The 17,144-nt window shown below is 35.1% G+C and overlaps 2 protein-coding genes and 1 pseudogene across 3 annotated transcripts; 2 read left to right on the forward strand and 1 right to left on the reverse strand.

The window, feature by feature from the left end:
* The first annotated feature begins 1,129 nt into the window (after nucleotides 1-1,129).
* On the forward strand, nucleotides 1,130-5,917 carry LOC118029721 (delta(7)-sterol-C5(6)-desaturase 1). Of its 2 annotated transcripts, none has more exons than XM_035033636.2 (3): nucleotides 1,130-1,552; nucleotides 3,633-3,938; nucleotides 5,324-5,917. In XM_035033636.2, the coding sequence occupies exons 1-3, from the start codon at nucleotides 1,330-1,332 to the stop codon at nucleotides 5,626-5,628; spliced, it is 834 nt and encodes a 277-aa protein (XP_034889527.1). In that variant the 5' UTR covers nucleotides 1,130-1,329; the 3' UTR covers nucleotides 5,629-5,917. The 2 variants fall into 2 exon arrangements, with proteins under 2 accessions (XP_034889527.1, XP_073261890.1); XM_073405789.1 differs by lacking the exon at nucleotides 1,130-1,552 and adding an exon at nucleotides 2,152-2,658.
* Nucleotides 5,918-6,862: 945 nt separating this feature from the next.
* Nucleotides 6,863-12,721, forward strand: LOC118029719 (chloroplastic group IIA intron splicing facilitator CRS1, chloroplastic). The gene is made up of 9 exons (XM_035033634.2): nucleotides 6,863-7,862; nucleotides 8,448-8,874; nucleotides 9,216-9,346; nucleotides 9,764-10,105; nucleotides 10,180-10,336; nucleotides 10,993-11,285; nucleotides 11,458-11,517; nucleotides 11,705-11,863; nucleotides 12,185-12,721. Exons 1-8 carry the CDS (start codon nucleotides 6,945-6,947, stop codon nucleotides 11,753-11,755), a joined length of 2,379 nt encoding a protein of 792 aa, XP_034889525.1. The 5' UTR covers nucleotides 6,863-6,944; the 3' UTR covers nucleotides 11,756-11,863; nucleotides 12,185-12,721.
* A 1,038-nt stretch (nucleotides 12,722-13,759) lies between these two features.
* On the reverse strand, nucleotides 13,760-16,964 carry LOC118029770 (LEAF RUST 10 DISEASE-RESISTANCE LOCUS RECEPTOR-LIKE PROTEIN KINASE-like 2.5; annotated as a pseudogene).
* Between the last annotated feature and the right edge of the window lie 180 nt (nucleotides 16,965-17,144).

Here is a 17,144-nt window from a genome sequence, read left to right on the forward strand (position 1 = left end):
ATTTAAAAATATATTAATTAAAAAAATAGAGAAAAACAAAGTCAATCGAGTTAATTTACTAAATCAATAATTCATGCCATGAGAGTGTGATATCTTAATAAAAAAAATTTAATATTAAATAACAATAAAAAAATAATTCAAAAAATCAAAGATAAAAAAAAGCAAAGTACTTTTTAAATAAAAAATGTTTTATGAGAAGTGGCAAGTAAAACCCTTTTTCTCTTTTACTTTATAGTTAATAATATAATTATAATAATATAATTTGGACTATTTATGTTATTATTAAAAGTGTGTTTGTTTGCACAGAAACCTGATTTTTTGGAAATCACTCTCCAAACTTTCATGTGTTTGTTTATCATTAGAAAAGTTAGTTAATGGAAAACACTTCTTGCTTGATTTTTAGGAAAGTATTTTTCTTTTATTTTGGGCAAAAACACTTTTCATAAGTTGTGAAAAATTTAGAAATATCATATTATTTATTGATTATATCAAATTTGGTTCTCAAACTTTTGATTGATACATATTTTGTTTGAATTTTTGTTTTTTAATTTCATCCCTTAAATTTTAATTTTTATATCAACTTTGGTTTTATTTTTATAATTGTTATTTTGCTTTTCTCTTCTCATTTTTTTAATTAAAATTTTTTATTTATTAAATTTAGTCCTTATTATTTTGATTGACTTATTTTATTTGAAATAATTTATGAAATTGTAATTATTATTATTTTAATTTCATTATTTTTCAATTTTTTTTACTTTTTAGATTTGATCTTCATTATTTTGATTATTATTTATTTTATTTGAGATAATTTATGAAATTATATTTTTTTCAATTTTAATCTCATTCAACATTTTAATTTGTAAAATTTATTTTTTATTATTTTAATAAACTTGAAAAAAATAAAATATTAATATGCTATTTTTTCAGTTCATTTTTCATAACATTACTAAATATTAAAAATTATTTTCTTACTTATTTTTTATACACTAACAAATATTAGAAAATAATTTATTTTTTAGAAATTTATTTTTTTAAAAATAATTATTTCCCAGGAAAAAAGAAGAAGAGGAAAAGTGAGGCTGTGGCAAGGATGTGGTTAATAGTCTCACAGCACAGTGCAGTACAGCAAAAAAAACAAAAACCCTCTCCTACACCAAAGTCCAAACTCCTACTTTCCTGGTAGTTTCACTGTAACAGCGCACACGCACGTTTTAGTTCCTTGTTTCATCAGACATCTATATCACACATCTCTCTCTCTCTCTCTCTCTCTCTCTCTCTCAATCTTATATCTCCGGCGGCGTGTCGTCGGGAATCTTAAAGACCATAAACATGGAGGGAGACAAGTACTGGCAGCAGTTCTTGGACGAGACAGCAATGTTCAACAACATTGTTTTGCGTCATTTGTTACCCTCCAGTTGGTGGGTCACGCTACCTCATTTCTTGCAGACTTGGCTTCGTAACTTCGTTGGTGGAACTCTTCTTTACTTCATCTCTGGACTTCTCTGGTGCTTCTATATTTATTACTTGAAACGCAACGTTTATGTTCCTAAAGGTAATGGGCACATTTCTTTTTCTTGTTTGATGTTTTTCTTGATGTGAGATGGGTTTTGCTCACTTGTTGAATTCATGAATCTAGGTTTTTTTTTTAAATTTATTTCGTCGTTTACTGTTGACTTTGGGTCCATTTGTTTGTCTTTCTTTCTGGAGTTTGAATTTATTTATTTTTGTCTAGATGTTTCTTTGTAATAACTGTCTTAGTTTTTCTAGTTAATTAATAGATATGGTTTGATTTTTTTTTTTGGTTTTAAAAGTTCTTCTTTTGTGATGTTTATGATTGATAAGTAATGGGTCGATCCAGTTGTTGATTTTGAATCTGGATTTTTTTTTTTGTCATGCTTTTTCATGGCTGACAATTGATGTTACAGGGGTGTTCACGGTTCGGTTCGGTTCGGTTTAGACTTCAACCGAACCGAGTTACATTAATTTTGAACCGATTCAGGGGTTCGGTTAAATTGCATGAAAGGCACAGAAATTTTTGATCTGAAGGTTTTGGATTGCCACACTAAAATATTCGGATCGGTTATTTTGAACACCCCTAACTGGTATCATGCTGTTTTCCCTTTTCCTCCCTGGATTCTTAATTTTGTTACTGTTGAAGCTTTGCAATTTCACTGTGAGATGATACATATGTGGTTAGAAGATTTGATGAGTTGGTATTGCTCGAATCATTTGTACTGTTACTGTTGCTTTTCTCAACACACAGTGGATGGCTAGTTGTAAAGTTTGGGTCTTTGTTTATAGTCCACTGATGACCTTATTTTTGGCTGCTTTTGCATAGGTGCTTATTTATAGTATCTGCTTTGCTGTCAAGTTTGATTGTTGTATCGTCTGTTCTTATTCTGAACTTTTCAAGAATTTTTTTCACTTGGATTTTGAAGGTATCTCAATTGTGAATTAATGTTTATGTCTGAGTTGTTTAATGCCTGTGTTCTATCTAATGATCTATTTACTGTATTATATTGGGGTTTCTTCCTTTTTTTTCCCACCTCCAGATCTGCAATGAAAATTTTAAGTTGATTGATGCAGTGCGAATACCTGCCTCCTCTTAAACTTTCAAGTGTTCGATATAGATATCAAATGTTTCTAATTTTTTCGAGGGTAAATGTTCCTGAATGTGAATCTGAGTTTCTTTATTTATTAGTTTTCGATCTTTATGTCAACCTTCTAAATGTTTCCCCCCATAAGATGCATATTTTGTCAATTTAAAGGCCATCCCATGCCTTTGTTTCCTTAGCTACATTGCTTGCTTTCCTTACTTTGCTTTTAAACATAACCACATATTATACCATATTCTTGTCTCCCATGCTTACCTCTTTTAACTTTCTTGGAAATATGTAATATTTTTCACCTCTTTTTCTGCAAGTTATATTCATTGCAATTGCTCCCTTTTGTTTATTTTGAGCTTCACATAGCCATTTATGGCCTGTTTGTTTCTGCGTTTTAAAAGTGCCTTTGAAAAAATTTAATTTTTTTTTTATTAATTTCAAATTAATATATTTTTAGTGTTTTCAAATCATTTTGATGTGCTGATGTTAAAAATGATTTTTAAAAAATAAAAAAACATAATTAGCATGTTTTTTGACATGAAAAGTTATTTGAAAAGTAACCGCAACCACGCTGCCAAACAAGCTCTGCATGATGTGCTGAAGCCCGAATGCCACATAAAATAACATTACTTCATTACATGATTATGACAACAGGAGTTACGATGTGTATAGAAGTTACTGCTTTCATGTTTTTCTGCCATCTGTCCCTATTTGCAGGGAAGTTACCACTTTTTATTTCTTATGTTAAATTTTTTTCCTGTTCCTATTTGCCCATAGCATGTGCGTATCTCTTTAATAAGACTGCTCTGCTATTTCAACCAATAAGCTTGACTTTTAAAAGTTGTTGATTGATTTATTGGTAGAGTTTTCTTATGTAAGATGGTCATACTAGGTTTTCATATGTAAGGTATTATTTGGGTTTCATTTGGAATCTTGTATCATTCACTTTGGGAAGATGTTGTGCTAGTTTCCTTACCAAGCTCAAGATTACACATTTTTTTGATCTCTTGCATATTCCCATTGCAGATGCCATCCCTTCAAATAGAGCCATGCTCTTACAAATATATGTTGCTATGAAGGCGATGCCATGGTACACTCTGCTTCCAACTGTTTCTGAATACATGATTGAAAATGGCTGGACAAAGTGTTTCTCTAGCATATCTGAAGTTGGCTGGTTTGCCTACATCACGTATTTGGCTATGTATCTTGTTATTGTGGAGTTTGGGATTTACTGGATGCATAGAGAATTACATGATATAAAACCTTTGTACAAGCATCTTCATGCAACCCATCACATCTACAACAAACAGAACACTCTTTCTCCATTTGCTGGTATGTTCTTAATCCAGTCTATTTAGTTCCACTGTTTATGAAACAAATTCTACAATACCCTAAAACTCCTTATCCAAATCTAGCTCCCCCATGCTATTTCTCATCTCATTTTGCAAGAGGTTCAATGCCAGTTTGCAAGTGTTACCAAACATGGCCATAGCCAGTAACACCTAGACTGGATATGAGGTTTGTGCTGGATATTATTTTGTAACAGTGGAAATTTGGCACTGAAAAAAAAATAATTCCATCCCTTGAAAAGTATAGTTACGGTACTTTGTGACAATTAAAGAAAATGTGACTATTAGAGAACTGCCTTCTTTGTTGCTGAATTTCAGCAATAAGCAATCCATATCTGGCCTGAAGGTGACCTGATATTGTACATCGGTACCAACTATGTGGACATATTTGGATCACCAGTGTAATGTAGTGTAAAAATTACAGAATTTAGTGAAATTTTTTTTGGATAAAGTGTGATCTTTTTGGAAAAGGCGTACAGGGAAGGCATTGCAGAATTTGCTGTTAACAAATGTTGTAGCTTATTGGCTGAAAGCTTTTATTATAAGGTGTGCTTTGCTTGGTTTGCTCTCATGTTTGGGTACAAATTCAAAACTTTAACTATTTACCAAGATAACTGGATTAGGTTATAATACAAGTTTATTCTTCTGCTAATGTTGACTACTTACCTTTTTTCTTTTGCTCTATTAGCATGACCTTCGAAATGCACTTAATTTGCTGCAAATTGTGTTTTTTGACCAACTTTTCATTGAATTTCACTAAAACACCGCACTGAATTCCAGACTTTGGTAATGATACAACTGAAAAAACCCACCTTGTGTGATCAATTCACTGAACGTGTGCTAGAAAAAAATTCCACATTGTATGATTCAGTTAATGAATCTGTGGGATCAAAGTTCCAAAAAGTTAGTTTAAAACGTAGAAGCTGCCCTCTATTAGAAGAGTGTAAAACTAAATCATTGATGAATTTGTTGAAACCTTGTTGATAATTGCATCAACATCAGGTGGCTTCTATACAGGGGCAAACACTATGTTTCTGGGACTTTTGTCGCATACATTTGACGACATGTTGAAATCTTGTTCCATCATTTGGTGATGTGGTCAAGGAATATGATATTTATTTAGTCACTATACTACTGAATATCAGAATTCAGCGTGGTGGTTGTGAGGAATTTAGTGAAAGATTTCCCTTGAGGGGAAGGTATTGTTGACTTCACATCAAGCAATTGCTTTTATTTGAATCAAGTCATGTTATAGCATTGTTAACTACTTGGAATTACTTTTATTTTAGTGAGCTATCCCTATTAACGTACCATTATAATCAGAATTTTTAATCTGGATCACGAAGCAGAAGTAATTGTCTATTTCAGGTCTGGCATTTCACCCACTGGATGGGATTCTACAAGCTGTACCACATGTCGTAGCTCTCTTTCTTGTGCCAATCCATTTTAGGTCACACATAGCCCTCTTATTCATCGAGGGTGTATGGACAGCCAACATTCACGATTGCATCCATGCCAACCTATGGCCCATAATGGGTGCTGGGTACCACACAATTCATCATACTACATACAAGCATAACTATGGCCATTATACCATATGGATGGATTGGATGCTGGGAACCCTTCGTGATCCTGAGGATGATTCACGCCAGAAAGCGCAGAAGGTGCAGTAGGCATGCATGTAGTATTTGGATTTTATAATTTCAATCAATAAACTGTGCCCTAGAAGTGTTAATTTTTCTACATCTTCTCTATGTTTATGTTTGTATTCAAATGGGGAGACTAGTGCAGCAGCTATGAAGTGACTAGGAGGTTGGTTTTATGCTGTCAAATTTGTTTTACAAGCTGTAGCTCAATTTGACATTAGTTTCATCTTCTTTCCCATTATACATTTGCATTGTGCCATTCAGGAATTATCAGTCCTATTAAGAAATAATAACGCTAATAATCATTTATGTTTTATGGGATGTGTATCATGTTATTAACAATATTTGAAAGTTAAAACCATCTAATGCTAGTTGTAAACTAAAGATATGGGTTATGTACTGAGATTACAAAGTGTTCAGGGGTTGCTGGATGAAGGAGTGGAAATCGAAATGAGGAGGAGATAGCGTTTTAGAATGAATTTTTATATTTTGGGATTTTTTTTAAAGATAATATATATTATTTTTTATTTTTAAAATATTTTTTTCAAAACTTTTAATTTGAAAATTATCTAATTATAAAATAAAAATAAAATTTATTATAATTTTAAAATTTAATTTGAAAGTTGATTTAGAATAAGATTCACATCAAGCTAGAGCGTTGATACATATTACAAGAATTAATGTAAAAATAAAAATAATAATTATTATAATTTTAAAATTTAACTTGAAAATTTTCCTTGATTGTTTTCTTAAATTTAAAATAACTGTGATTTAATTAAATTTTTTAAATTAAGATAAATACATTTTTGAATTGTTTTTTTATCTTGAATTAATCGCAGGTTTTTAATTGGATAGGTCGGTACTGGATATTATAAAAACATTTGGACTCGGATTACATCTCAGCTCGTGAACTGTAGCTGTATTCTATGCTACTTTGGAGGAGATATCCCTGAACGTTTAATTTCCTGATTTTGATCCATCAAATCATCAGGTCAAGGCAATAGGGTTCCTTAGGCTTCCATCCTTTAGACCCCATTAATTAGCATGTTATATGAACGTCTATGACTATTACCTCTCAATTTTCATGCAAAAAACCTAAAGGACCCAAAAAAAGGGAGTGTACTGCCTTGACTTGATAGATTAAGGGATTAAAATCAGAAAATTAATAGTTCAGGGGCGTAGTTGGATTTGACCAAAAGTCTCAGGGGTCTCTCGACTGATTAGCCTATGATTTAATGACGAATCTTTTTAGCAGCGTTTTTACTGTAGAAAACGGCATCCTCTCATTATTGAAAAGAATCCACTCTCGCTCGCTCGCTCGCTCACAAGTGAATCAACCACTCATGGCTTCATCAGCTCTGTGTCTCAAATTTTTCTCTTCTTACACTCCCATAACATCCTCCTTAAACCCAACAACAAAAAAGCACAGTAATACTACCTTAAACAATGCCCAGATAACAACCCCTTCATTTATGTTTGCAAACAACAACAACAAAGAACTTGCGGTGTTAACAAACCCCATTTCGCAATCCAATGCCACCACCAATGTTAAAGTGCCAACACCTCCATGGATAAAGGGTCCTCTCATTCTCCAACCCCACGAACTCCTTAACCTCACCAACCCCAAAAACAAGAAGCCAATAAAGAATGACAAGATTGAAAAAGATGACAAGGCTTTGACTGCTAAAGAAAGTGGGGTTAGAGGCAATAAAGCAATGATACAGATTGTTAAAAGTGTTGAAAGACTGCAAAGAGATGAAAACTTGAAGGACACCCAAGAGGTTTCTGAGAGTGGAGAGAGTTTAAAGCAGCTCGGAAAAGAAAGGATTTTAAGTGTTTTCGGTGATCAAAGGATTGTAAGAAGTATTGAAAAACTCCAAAAAGATCAAAACTTGAAGGAAACCCCAGAAAATTCTGGGGGTTTTGAGATTGGAGAGGGTTTAAAACAGCTTAACGGAGATGGGGTTTTGGAGTTTAGGGAAAAAAAGCTGCCATGGGTGAGAGAAGAGAGAGTTGGGAATTGGAGAATGAAAAAAGAGAAGGTGGTTAGCAAGGCCGAGTTGAGTCTTGATAAGGAGTTACTTGAGAGATTGAGAGGAGAGGCTGCAAAGATGAGGACTTGGGTAAAGGTGAAGAAAGCTGGGGTGACACAGAGTGTAGTTGATGAGATAAGATTGACTTGGAGAACGAGTGAGCTGGCTATGATTAAATTCTATATGCCTTTGTGTAGAAATATGAATAGAGCAAGAGATATTGTTGAGGTTAGTTGGTTTACTTTTTTGTACTAATTTTTTGCTGGTTTATTGATTCTTGCAATTTCTTTCTTTTTTGGAAGTTACTTTGGAGATAAGTGTTCGTAATTCATGGAAAGACATGCTTTCTGTTCAGAAGCTTGATTTCCACCCTGATTAAGAACTTGTGTTTAAAAGACCGTATTTGCATAAGAAAAAGAAGATCAAATTTTAAACTTATTTTCCTAAGAAAAGAAGATCAATTTCTAAACTATGCAGTAATAATTCCTTTCAGATTGCTCATCTTGCTGCTTTTAGCACATTTTCTATGCAAAGCTTCATTGACCCTTTTTTGGGCCGATGTAAGTATTCTGCCTGGAAAAGAGTTATTTGTGATTGATCTGTGTAAACTGTACTGCTTAGTATAGGGGTGAATGCTTTGTTGCTCATATTGTAGAGATTGGCATGCTATCTCGGATGTTCTTGTTTGTATTTGTTGCAACTTTAAAATAAGGCTACTTGTTTATGGGTTGTCTTTTCTTTTTTAAAATTTGCTGGTATACCTGGAGCAATCAAAATGCAACAACTGCATTCTTTTCATTCCTTTGTAAACAGATGAAGACAGGAGGCTTGGTTGTTTGGACCAGAAAAGATTTTCATATTGTTTATAGAGGATGCAATTATCAGTGGAAGAAAAACTTTAATACAGCTACAATCGAGGAAAGTTTCCCCAGAAATGGTGGAGAAGAAGAGTCTATATCAGCTGGCATCTTAATGGAAGCAGATTTGAATACACAACCAATTAATGGATCACTGTTTGAGAGAGAAACTGATAGATTATTAGATGGCTTAGGACCTCGTTTTGTTGACTGGTGGATGCGAAAGCCATTGCCAGTAGATGCAGATTTGCTTCCAGAAGTGGTTAAAGGATTAAGGTCTCCATCAAGGCTTTGTCCTCCATGTATGAGATCAAAGTTGAAAGATGATGAACTGACATACTTGAGAAAGCTTGCTCAATCTCTACCCACACATTTTGTCCTTGGTATTTTCTTACTGTATAAAGCTTTCTATTGCATTTTTTCCCTATGAACAAAAGCAGACATACTCATACGAATACATAGAGTACAGACAAACAACGAACACATCACATGCATAAGATAACTGAAACAAGGAGAAAAGAGAAATATGCTATCATATTAAGAAACAACATTCTTAAATAGTGCTTGAGAATTGATTGAGAAAAAAGGGGTCTGGCATGCATGAACAGTTATTTGGTTGAAATGTTGCATGACATTATATGTATTGGGCTATGCTAGAGGCTTGTGTGCATGTAGGAATGTTTTGCATCATGAAGGCTTTTAAAGTTTTGCTTATTTTCTGTAGGGAGGAACAGAAGACTTCAAGGCCTAGCTGCTGCTATCTTAAAGTTGTGGGAAAAGACTATTATAGCTAAAATTGCTGTGAAGTGGGGAGTTCCAAATACCAACAATGAGCAAATGGCAGATGAGCTTAAGGCAAGTTCTATACCGAGAAGCAACATATATCATACTTACTGATTTGCTGAATTATTATTTGTTTATGTTATGTCTGTATGGAAGTTGTCCTATTTTTATTCTATGTGCTTTGGTAGCCTGGATTTTTGAGCAAGGTGGGCCATTTCTGATTGTATTCAGTTGAAATTCATTATGATTTAAGCACCACATCTTCTGGTATCATTTGTTGCCAGGACACTGATATGGTGATCTGAGTAAAGTAGATCACCCATATTATTTGAATCATTAATTCAAAAGCTTGATGTCCGAGGAGTTGCATATGGACCTGTGCCCAACCGGGCACACTTACTAGTGTTGCCTTGAACATGCACTGGGCACGCTTATCTATAAATGACATCTCAGAGATAGATTTTTCTAATGTTGATGTTGTATACACAGAGTCTCACTGGAGGAGTTCTGCTGCTTCGGAATAAGTTCTTTATAATACTTTATAGAGGCAAAGACTTTCTTCCTGGCCAAGTCGCAAATGTAATAATGGACAGAGAAATTGCACTTAGAAAATGCCAAACCAACGAAGAAGGTGCAAGAATGAAAGCAATTGAAACTTCTTATATGCCTGGCGGACCAACCAACACAAGCAGAAGTGGAACTTTATATGAATTTCAGGAATTCCAAATCAAATTTCAGAAGACGGCAAAAGGGGACTCTGAAATTCAATTAGAAGCTTATAAGGAAAAACTAGAGAGGGAATTGAGGAATCAAGAATACAGGCTTCGCATTGTAAGACTCAATTCATTATCTTATCAGGATCACTGCAATGCTGGTTTGGAAAATAATCCTCATCGATTTTGCAGCTTAAAAGTAAGATAGAGAAGCCAGCGAGGGACTTGTTAAAGTTGAATTCTGCATGGGTACCTAGTCCACGGGATGCAGACCAAGGAATAATGACAGAAGAGGAAAGAGAATGCTTCCGGAAGATAGGACTGAAGCTACGTGGTAGCTTAGTGCTTGGTAAAGAAAAGCTTATCATTATGAACCCTGTTTGAAATCTTGCTTCTTTTTTTTATAAAAATAAATGTTTCCAGATAGCTTTATCATGCCATATTTTTTCTGCATAGTTGTCTCTCAGTTAGGTATTCAAACATCTGAGTCATTGATTACACTATTTTCATTTGTTTCTTTTGGTTGATCTGCATGCTAGATGAGTTGCTTGGTTTCCCCTTTCTCCCTTTAATTTACCTTGGTCCCGTTAAAAAGTGTTTTGTGTGAAGAAGCTCATTTTTGAGAAATAGCAGTGAGAGCATTGGCTTTCATACGCTGAAACAGAATTGCCTCAAGTTTTGTTGCATAAGAATGAAGTAGGGCTGTCAGTGGTCCAGAAAAGGAGAAACTATTACATGAGCCTGGCTCCCCTTGAATGCACACTCACAAAGTGGTGGGTCTCACAGTCATTTTATGGTAGGTTGCACATCATTTATGTCAGAACCGGGATCATGCAATAATTTCTCCCAGAAAAGGGAAGGGGTTAGTGTTGGTTAATCACGTTTGAATTGAACTACAACGCTTCCATCCACGAATAACATTTATTTTTCTGCTTAGTCTACCCTTCCCTTCTATATCTGTGTGTGGATGTGGTTCAGATTTTTTTGTTTTGATGGTGGGTTCAGGGAGGCGTGGGGTCTTTGAGGGTGTTATGGAAGGTCTGCATCAGCACTGGAAGCACAGAGAAGTGGTGAAGGTGATTACAATGCAGAGAGTGTTTTCCCAGGTCATTCACACTGCAACATTGCTTGAAGCAGAAAGTGACGGGATCCTAGTTTCAGTGGACAAGCTAAAAGAAGGTCATGCCATAATTATTTACCGTGGAAAAAATTACAAACGCCCTCTAAGGCTTCTAAAGAAGAATCTTTTAACCAAAAGAGAAGCATTAAAGAGATCTCTTCTAATTCAGAGAGTTGGGGTAAGTAAAACTCTTCTCATCTTGCTAATATGTCACTTGCATTTGTTTTGCCGTTAGCTTTGCACCAACCTGCACCATCATTTCTTACTAGATGAGTTTGAGCCTGACTCTCTTCTTTCCTCTCCTTGTTCTTCTCTCTTTCTTTTATGGGTGCATTCGTGGTGGCTCCCAGTCGTTGAAGTATTTTGCAAATCAGAGAGAGCGTGTGATCTCAGATTTGAAACTCAAACTGGTATATTTTTATCCTTCCTCTCCCTACGAATATTTCTTCAATCATTCTACTGGATCAGCTTAAAATGGTTTGTCAGGAGCTTGGTCTTATCTTCCACGAAGATAGATCCTTAAAAAATATGAAACAGAGGTAGAATAAAATGGCCTCATATTTTGACCTAACCAATTGTCTACTGATGAATTTGCAGGCAGAGCTTCATAGATCCAAGGAAAAACATCTTAAAAGTGATACACTATGAGCTAATAGTGGATCACATAGTGATTCCTCATGATATAATCCGTGCAGTGAAGATTTTCGATAGGGAGGACTTCCCCACTTCTTCAATATCATACTAGAAAAAATCCTGGTAAACTTTCTTGGCATCTTGGAAGTTTGTTAATGAAGTCTACAAACTTAAATTTTCTTCTCAATTGTGATGGTTAATGCCCTAATATTTACACGTATGCATCGCCATTTGACTTGTAGCTTAGTCAGATCTTATAGACAAGTTAGGTCGATTTGCTTGTTAACTCATGTAATGCTTTACATGAATTGATGGCTTGTTTCATTAACAAATTGATATGGAACAATGAAAGGGTAAGCTAGATTGTTTAAAGTTGAGGCCAAAATATGTGATGTGCATTCATTGATGGCATCATCTGTTAAGAAAACTTGCCTTTCATTGCAGCCTATGCCATATCCTCAGTAAATGCGAAGAGTCAATCTAGACAACTCTGAAGGCAGGTTGCCAGAGAGGTTTATTGAGGAGTCTTTGCCAGAGGTATCACATTGCACACCAATCCAGTTGGTGCAGAAGCCTTTGAGGACACATTGGACCAGCCTGATGGCAAGGGGTTCAGGGAATTAGCTAGTTTCAGCATGACAGCAACATCAACGGCCGAGACAGATGAGAGAATGAGGAGGAAACTGAGATGATTACTCTTTGGGGAATTGGATAGATAAAGCGATAGAAATGAACAATCTAGAGACTCTCGAAGGTTACAGCCAATGCTGGATTTCAAGAAGATAAATCAGTCCCTTGATTATTTTTGGATGCGTTAACACATCTTAACTGGTTAAAAAAACTAAATTACACATTATGTACTAACAGGAACGCAGGCTAAGGAGATTTGAAGAACTTAGCTAGAAAAATATTCTTAGCAAAGGCAGCTTTCAGGATTGACTCTGCTAGTTGCTTCTGAATCAAAATTTTCATTTTTGAGTATTTTTGCATATTGTTTGATGTAGGCAGGTTTGAAGGATCTGATGGTTATGAACAGTCTGCCACAACTAAATCATGTAGGAAGCCCGATAGACTCGTTTATGGACTAATGAGATAAAACTAAGCTTAAACGAGGCTAGATCTTGTGAAACGACTAGCTCTCAAATTTGGTCAGGAGGTTCTACATACTTAGTTCCACAAGGGTTGGTTTAATATATGCTACTCGAGCTAATTTTGTTATTTTTTTATATTTCAGATTTCTAGTTTAATTTTATGTTGTTTTTCTTTTTTGATTTTGAATTATGATTTTCCTATTTTATAGAGATTGGTTAAGGCTTTTTCAAGAGGTTGTAATCCCTGTAAATTACTAGAAAATAATTATCCAGTAATAAAACTTCGAATTAAAGTTTTTAGTGATCCTTCTTTCGAAAATTCCATCATTCTTGTTCTTTGATTCTTATTCTTTAATGTGGCCGCGTCATTATTTAGTTTGGTCCTTTTGGAGAAACATGCATAAATGTTTCATAAAGTTCAGGTTGTTTTGTTATGTCTCAGTTTGTTAATTACGCCATGTTGCAATCTGTTTTGTATCTCTGCATTATTGGAATTTCATTTTGTATTCATCAACAAAAAAGAAAGAAAAATAAATAAATTATACATGAATAAGTTAAGAAGGATCAAGCCCTTCCTAGATTAAATAAACTGTGCAGCAAATTCTACCAAAGAAATGTATCGTGTAAGGATATGGCAAGTGAGCAACAACATTCTTGTACGTGGGTACTAGAACGACATGGCCATCTCCAAAGGTTGTACTACTTTCCCTTGATGATCTTTGTAACGACTCCAGAAGAATAAAAAGCAAGCCAACAGAGTCACATCGCATTTTGCACTTGGTTTCCACGATCCAATAAAGTTTATAAAGTAAAAAATTCAAAATCATTAAGGTTATAAAGGACATGGCCATCTCCAAGCTGCTATTTACTGAAAACCAAGTGCAAAAAGCCGACAGGGTCAATTCAGGCTCCAACGGATCAGGGATCTGAATTTGCAAAGTCAAGAATCAGTAAGAAAAAGATGATGAAGAAAACAAACTTGAATTTGAATTCCCTGTGAACTTGCTGACCACTTTAGTAGCATCGGGTAATTAACAGCAAAATACATGTAAATGTTATGAACTCTCAATTTGATACACTGGGTGGCATAAGATTATACTATCACAAGTACATCAAAAAAGCTTTACAATGATAAAAAATATAACCGAAGTATTATGTTGAAGGATTCTGGAAAATGTTTTTTGCAGAAAACATTAAAATCTGTCTTCTTTTCTATGTCGACCAGTGTTGACCAGTAAAGTGACAGATCAAGCCCACACTTCCAGCATATTAAATTTTAAGCAAGAGTCAATAATGATTGACTTAATAATTGGAAATCAAGTAATGGATTACAACATGATTAGGGCACCTGTTATGAAGCTTCTTTAACTAATGGCAGCCAAGCTCACTTTCCTTTTGTGACAATGCACATGCTCTTGAGGTTGATGCGGTGAGGTTCGTTTCCAGTGATGTTGTCGGAGAATACAGGAAAGGCTTTGGTGGAGTTTGCAAGAATTGAAGACTGCCTTCTAACATCTCCACCACCTTTGTCATTGATGGTCTCTCTAATGGATTGGTTTGAACACACCACAAACCCACCGTAACCATCTTTTTTATCGTCTCTTCTGTTTCATCTGTTATAACACCATGGAGACTAGACACCTCTTCTGATTCATACATACAATTTGGAAGGAATATTTCACTACTTTGAGATTCTCCGATATCAATGTTTCTTTTTCCTCCAACCATTTCAAGAACCATCATCCCGTAACTATACACGTCAGACTTGTAAGAAACTCCTCCAAAGGTTTTGCAGAATACTTCTGGAGCTATATACCCTGCAGTCCCTCTGGCACCTGTCATTGAAACCATACTTTCTTCTCTCTTGCATAGCTTTGCCAGACCAAAATCAGATATTTTTGGACAGAAATCTGTGTCTAAGAGAATGTTGTGAGGTTTTATGTCAAAATGAACAATCCTAGTGTTACAACCTCTATGCAAGTACTCAAGACCTCTACCAATGCCGACAGCAATTTCATATAATTTTTCCCGTTGTAAATTATGGTTTCCATGAAGAGAGGTCTGACGATATATGAACTTGTCTAGAGATCCATTCGACATGTATTCATAGATCAAAGCTCTTTTAGTCCTTTCAAAGCAAAACCCCAAAAGGGTAACTATATTTACGTGAGAAGTTCTACTAACACTCACAACTTCATTAACAAACTCTTCTCCATCACCTTTGGAATTCTTCAGGACTTTTACTGCCACAGGTCGGCCATCCGGTAACTCACCTTTGTATACACCTCCAAATCCGCCTTGACCTAGTTTATCCACGAATGAGTTGGTCATTTTCTTAATTTCTGAATATGTATAGCGTTTTGGAGTAAGAGAATGCGAGTTCATAATGATCGTTTCAATATTTAGATTATGTTGAGCATTCTGCCTCCAAAAGCTAGTCATCTGGCCTCTAGATAATCCTCTTCTAGAGCATAGCACAATGATGGTGACTGCTATCATCGTGTACATAGCTAACGTTACAGCTGAAATAAGAGTATCACAGTTGATTCATGTGAGTTGTATGTTATGTGCTAACAAGAAGCATAGATATTCACAGCATCTCATAACTAAATATTCATGCAATGATTGGAGAAAAGAAGAGTATTTGATGGTTTTCTTACCTTTAATAAGCTTATATTCCCATCTATAAGACTCTGCAAGACAAACAGCAAATAACTCAGTTTCCTGACATAGTAAGCATGAAATTACCCATGATTTATATTTGAAGTGTCTAGTTATCTTTTTCTATCTATGACAAGATATCAAATCATATCAACACTCAGTAGCCCCAAGAAGACAGAATTAAATACATTTACTTTCCCATGCCAAATTACAGTCACGCACGACAGAGCATAACTATCTTGTTACTGCTACAGCAGTACGTTAAAACATGAAAATTCAGCTTCTTGAAATCAAATTTCAGGTGCCAAGTAGAATATTAACGGGGTCATCTGGTCTTGTCAATTTATTAAGGATCCCTCTTATCCAAAATGTTAGGTGAACAATAGATGCAAAATCCAACCATTGACCAAAACAAGAACAAATTGATTAATTTCTTAACTCAAAAGGTTTTTGTCAAGTACTCTTTCCCTGGAAATGGAAATTTAAAACAAAGAAAATTCTTAAATATTAATTATCTTCGTTAAAAATAGGAAACTTGCAAGGGAAAGCAACCTTATTTTAAGTACAGACTTGTTCTATATTTTACATGCAATCACATATCATATAAGGTCATCTTAATTAAATAAAGAATAAGGAAATTGTTATGAATTTTCTTTCCAGCAAAATAGAGGAAATGAAAATAGTGCATTATCACTTCTCAATTTTGCGATAATGGAAAGAAATCCAACAAATCTTGCTTGGGCCAATTTTTGTCTACATCAGGACATTTAATCTTCTTTCACAAAATTAAAAGGTTACACGACATACCTTTCTTGCAAGTAGTTGCATAAGGCTGGTCTTGACAATAGCAAGTGAATTTACTAGTATCGGTATTGTATCCACACCGCCCACCAGAAAATTTGCATTTGTTACACAAGGAATCATTTGCAGTCCACTGCAACCAAAAACCCTGATGAAGAGCATTTGTCAAATTTGCAGCAGTTGGATGGCTCTCTATTGATCGAACAGCGGATGCATATGCTGGAATGAGAACGCTGTGATTACATGACTTCCAGGTAACTGCTTATGTTAGCAGCAAAGCTACCAGTGGCTGACATGCTCAGGTTCCTTGTCAGATAGTAACCTACCATATCAGTTCTGCTTATGTTGCAACTGAACTGATAGGATAGCCCTAAAGTTGGTAAAAATTGACTTGGAATCGTTGGACATCCATAGTACAACATTATATTCTTAGTATTTGAAGCATAACTGAAACGGTCGGAATCAAAAGTGGAGTTGACAGGGGGGATAGAACAAATGTTTTCTGTGTACTCTGTTGAAATGAGATGAACTCGAGACATGCTTTTGATCTCTAGGACTTGGTAGGCTACTTCCGATATTTTAATCACTGGGGCGTCACCACTGCAATCAAGATGAAATCCTGGATAGCCACAGTACTGAGGACGATTCACTCCCCAGAAAGGATAGGTTATATGTTGGCATTATGGAGACAAACAATGTCCCACCTCCATTATATGCAAGTGGGAATACCTACTCTCCCACTTGGCATATAATGGAGGCATTAATAGTGGCATAAATCATGCCATGATTTATGCCCCATGCTCTTAATATGTATAAGTATAGCTGCGTGTGTGTGTGCGCTGTAAGTGTGC

The sequence above is a fragment of the Populus alba genome, chromosome 17 (genome assembly GCF_005239225.2).
Source record: "Populus alba chromosome 17, ASM523922v2, whole genome shotgun sequence".
In the NCBI taxonomy this organism is placed as follows: Eukaryota; Viridiplantae; Streptophyta; class Magnoliopsida; order Malpighiales; family Salicaceae; genus Populus; species Populus alba.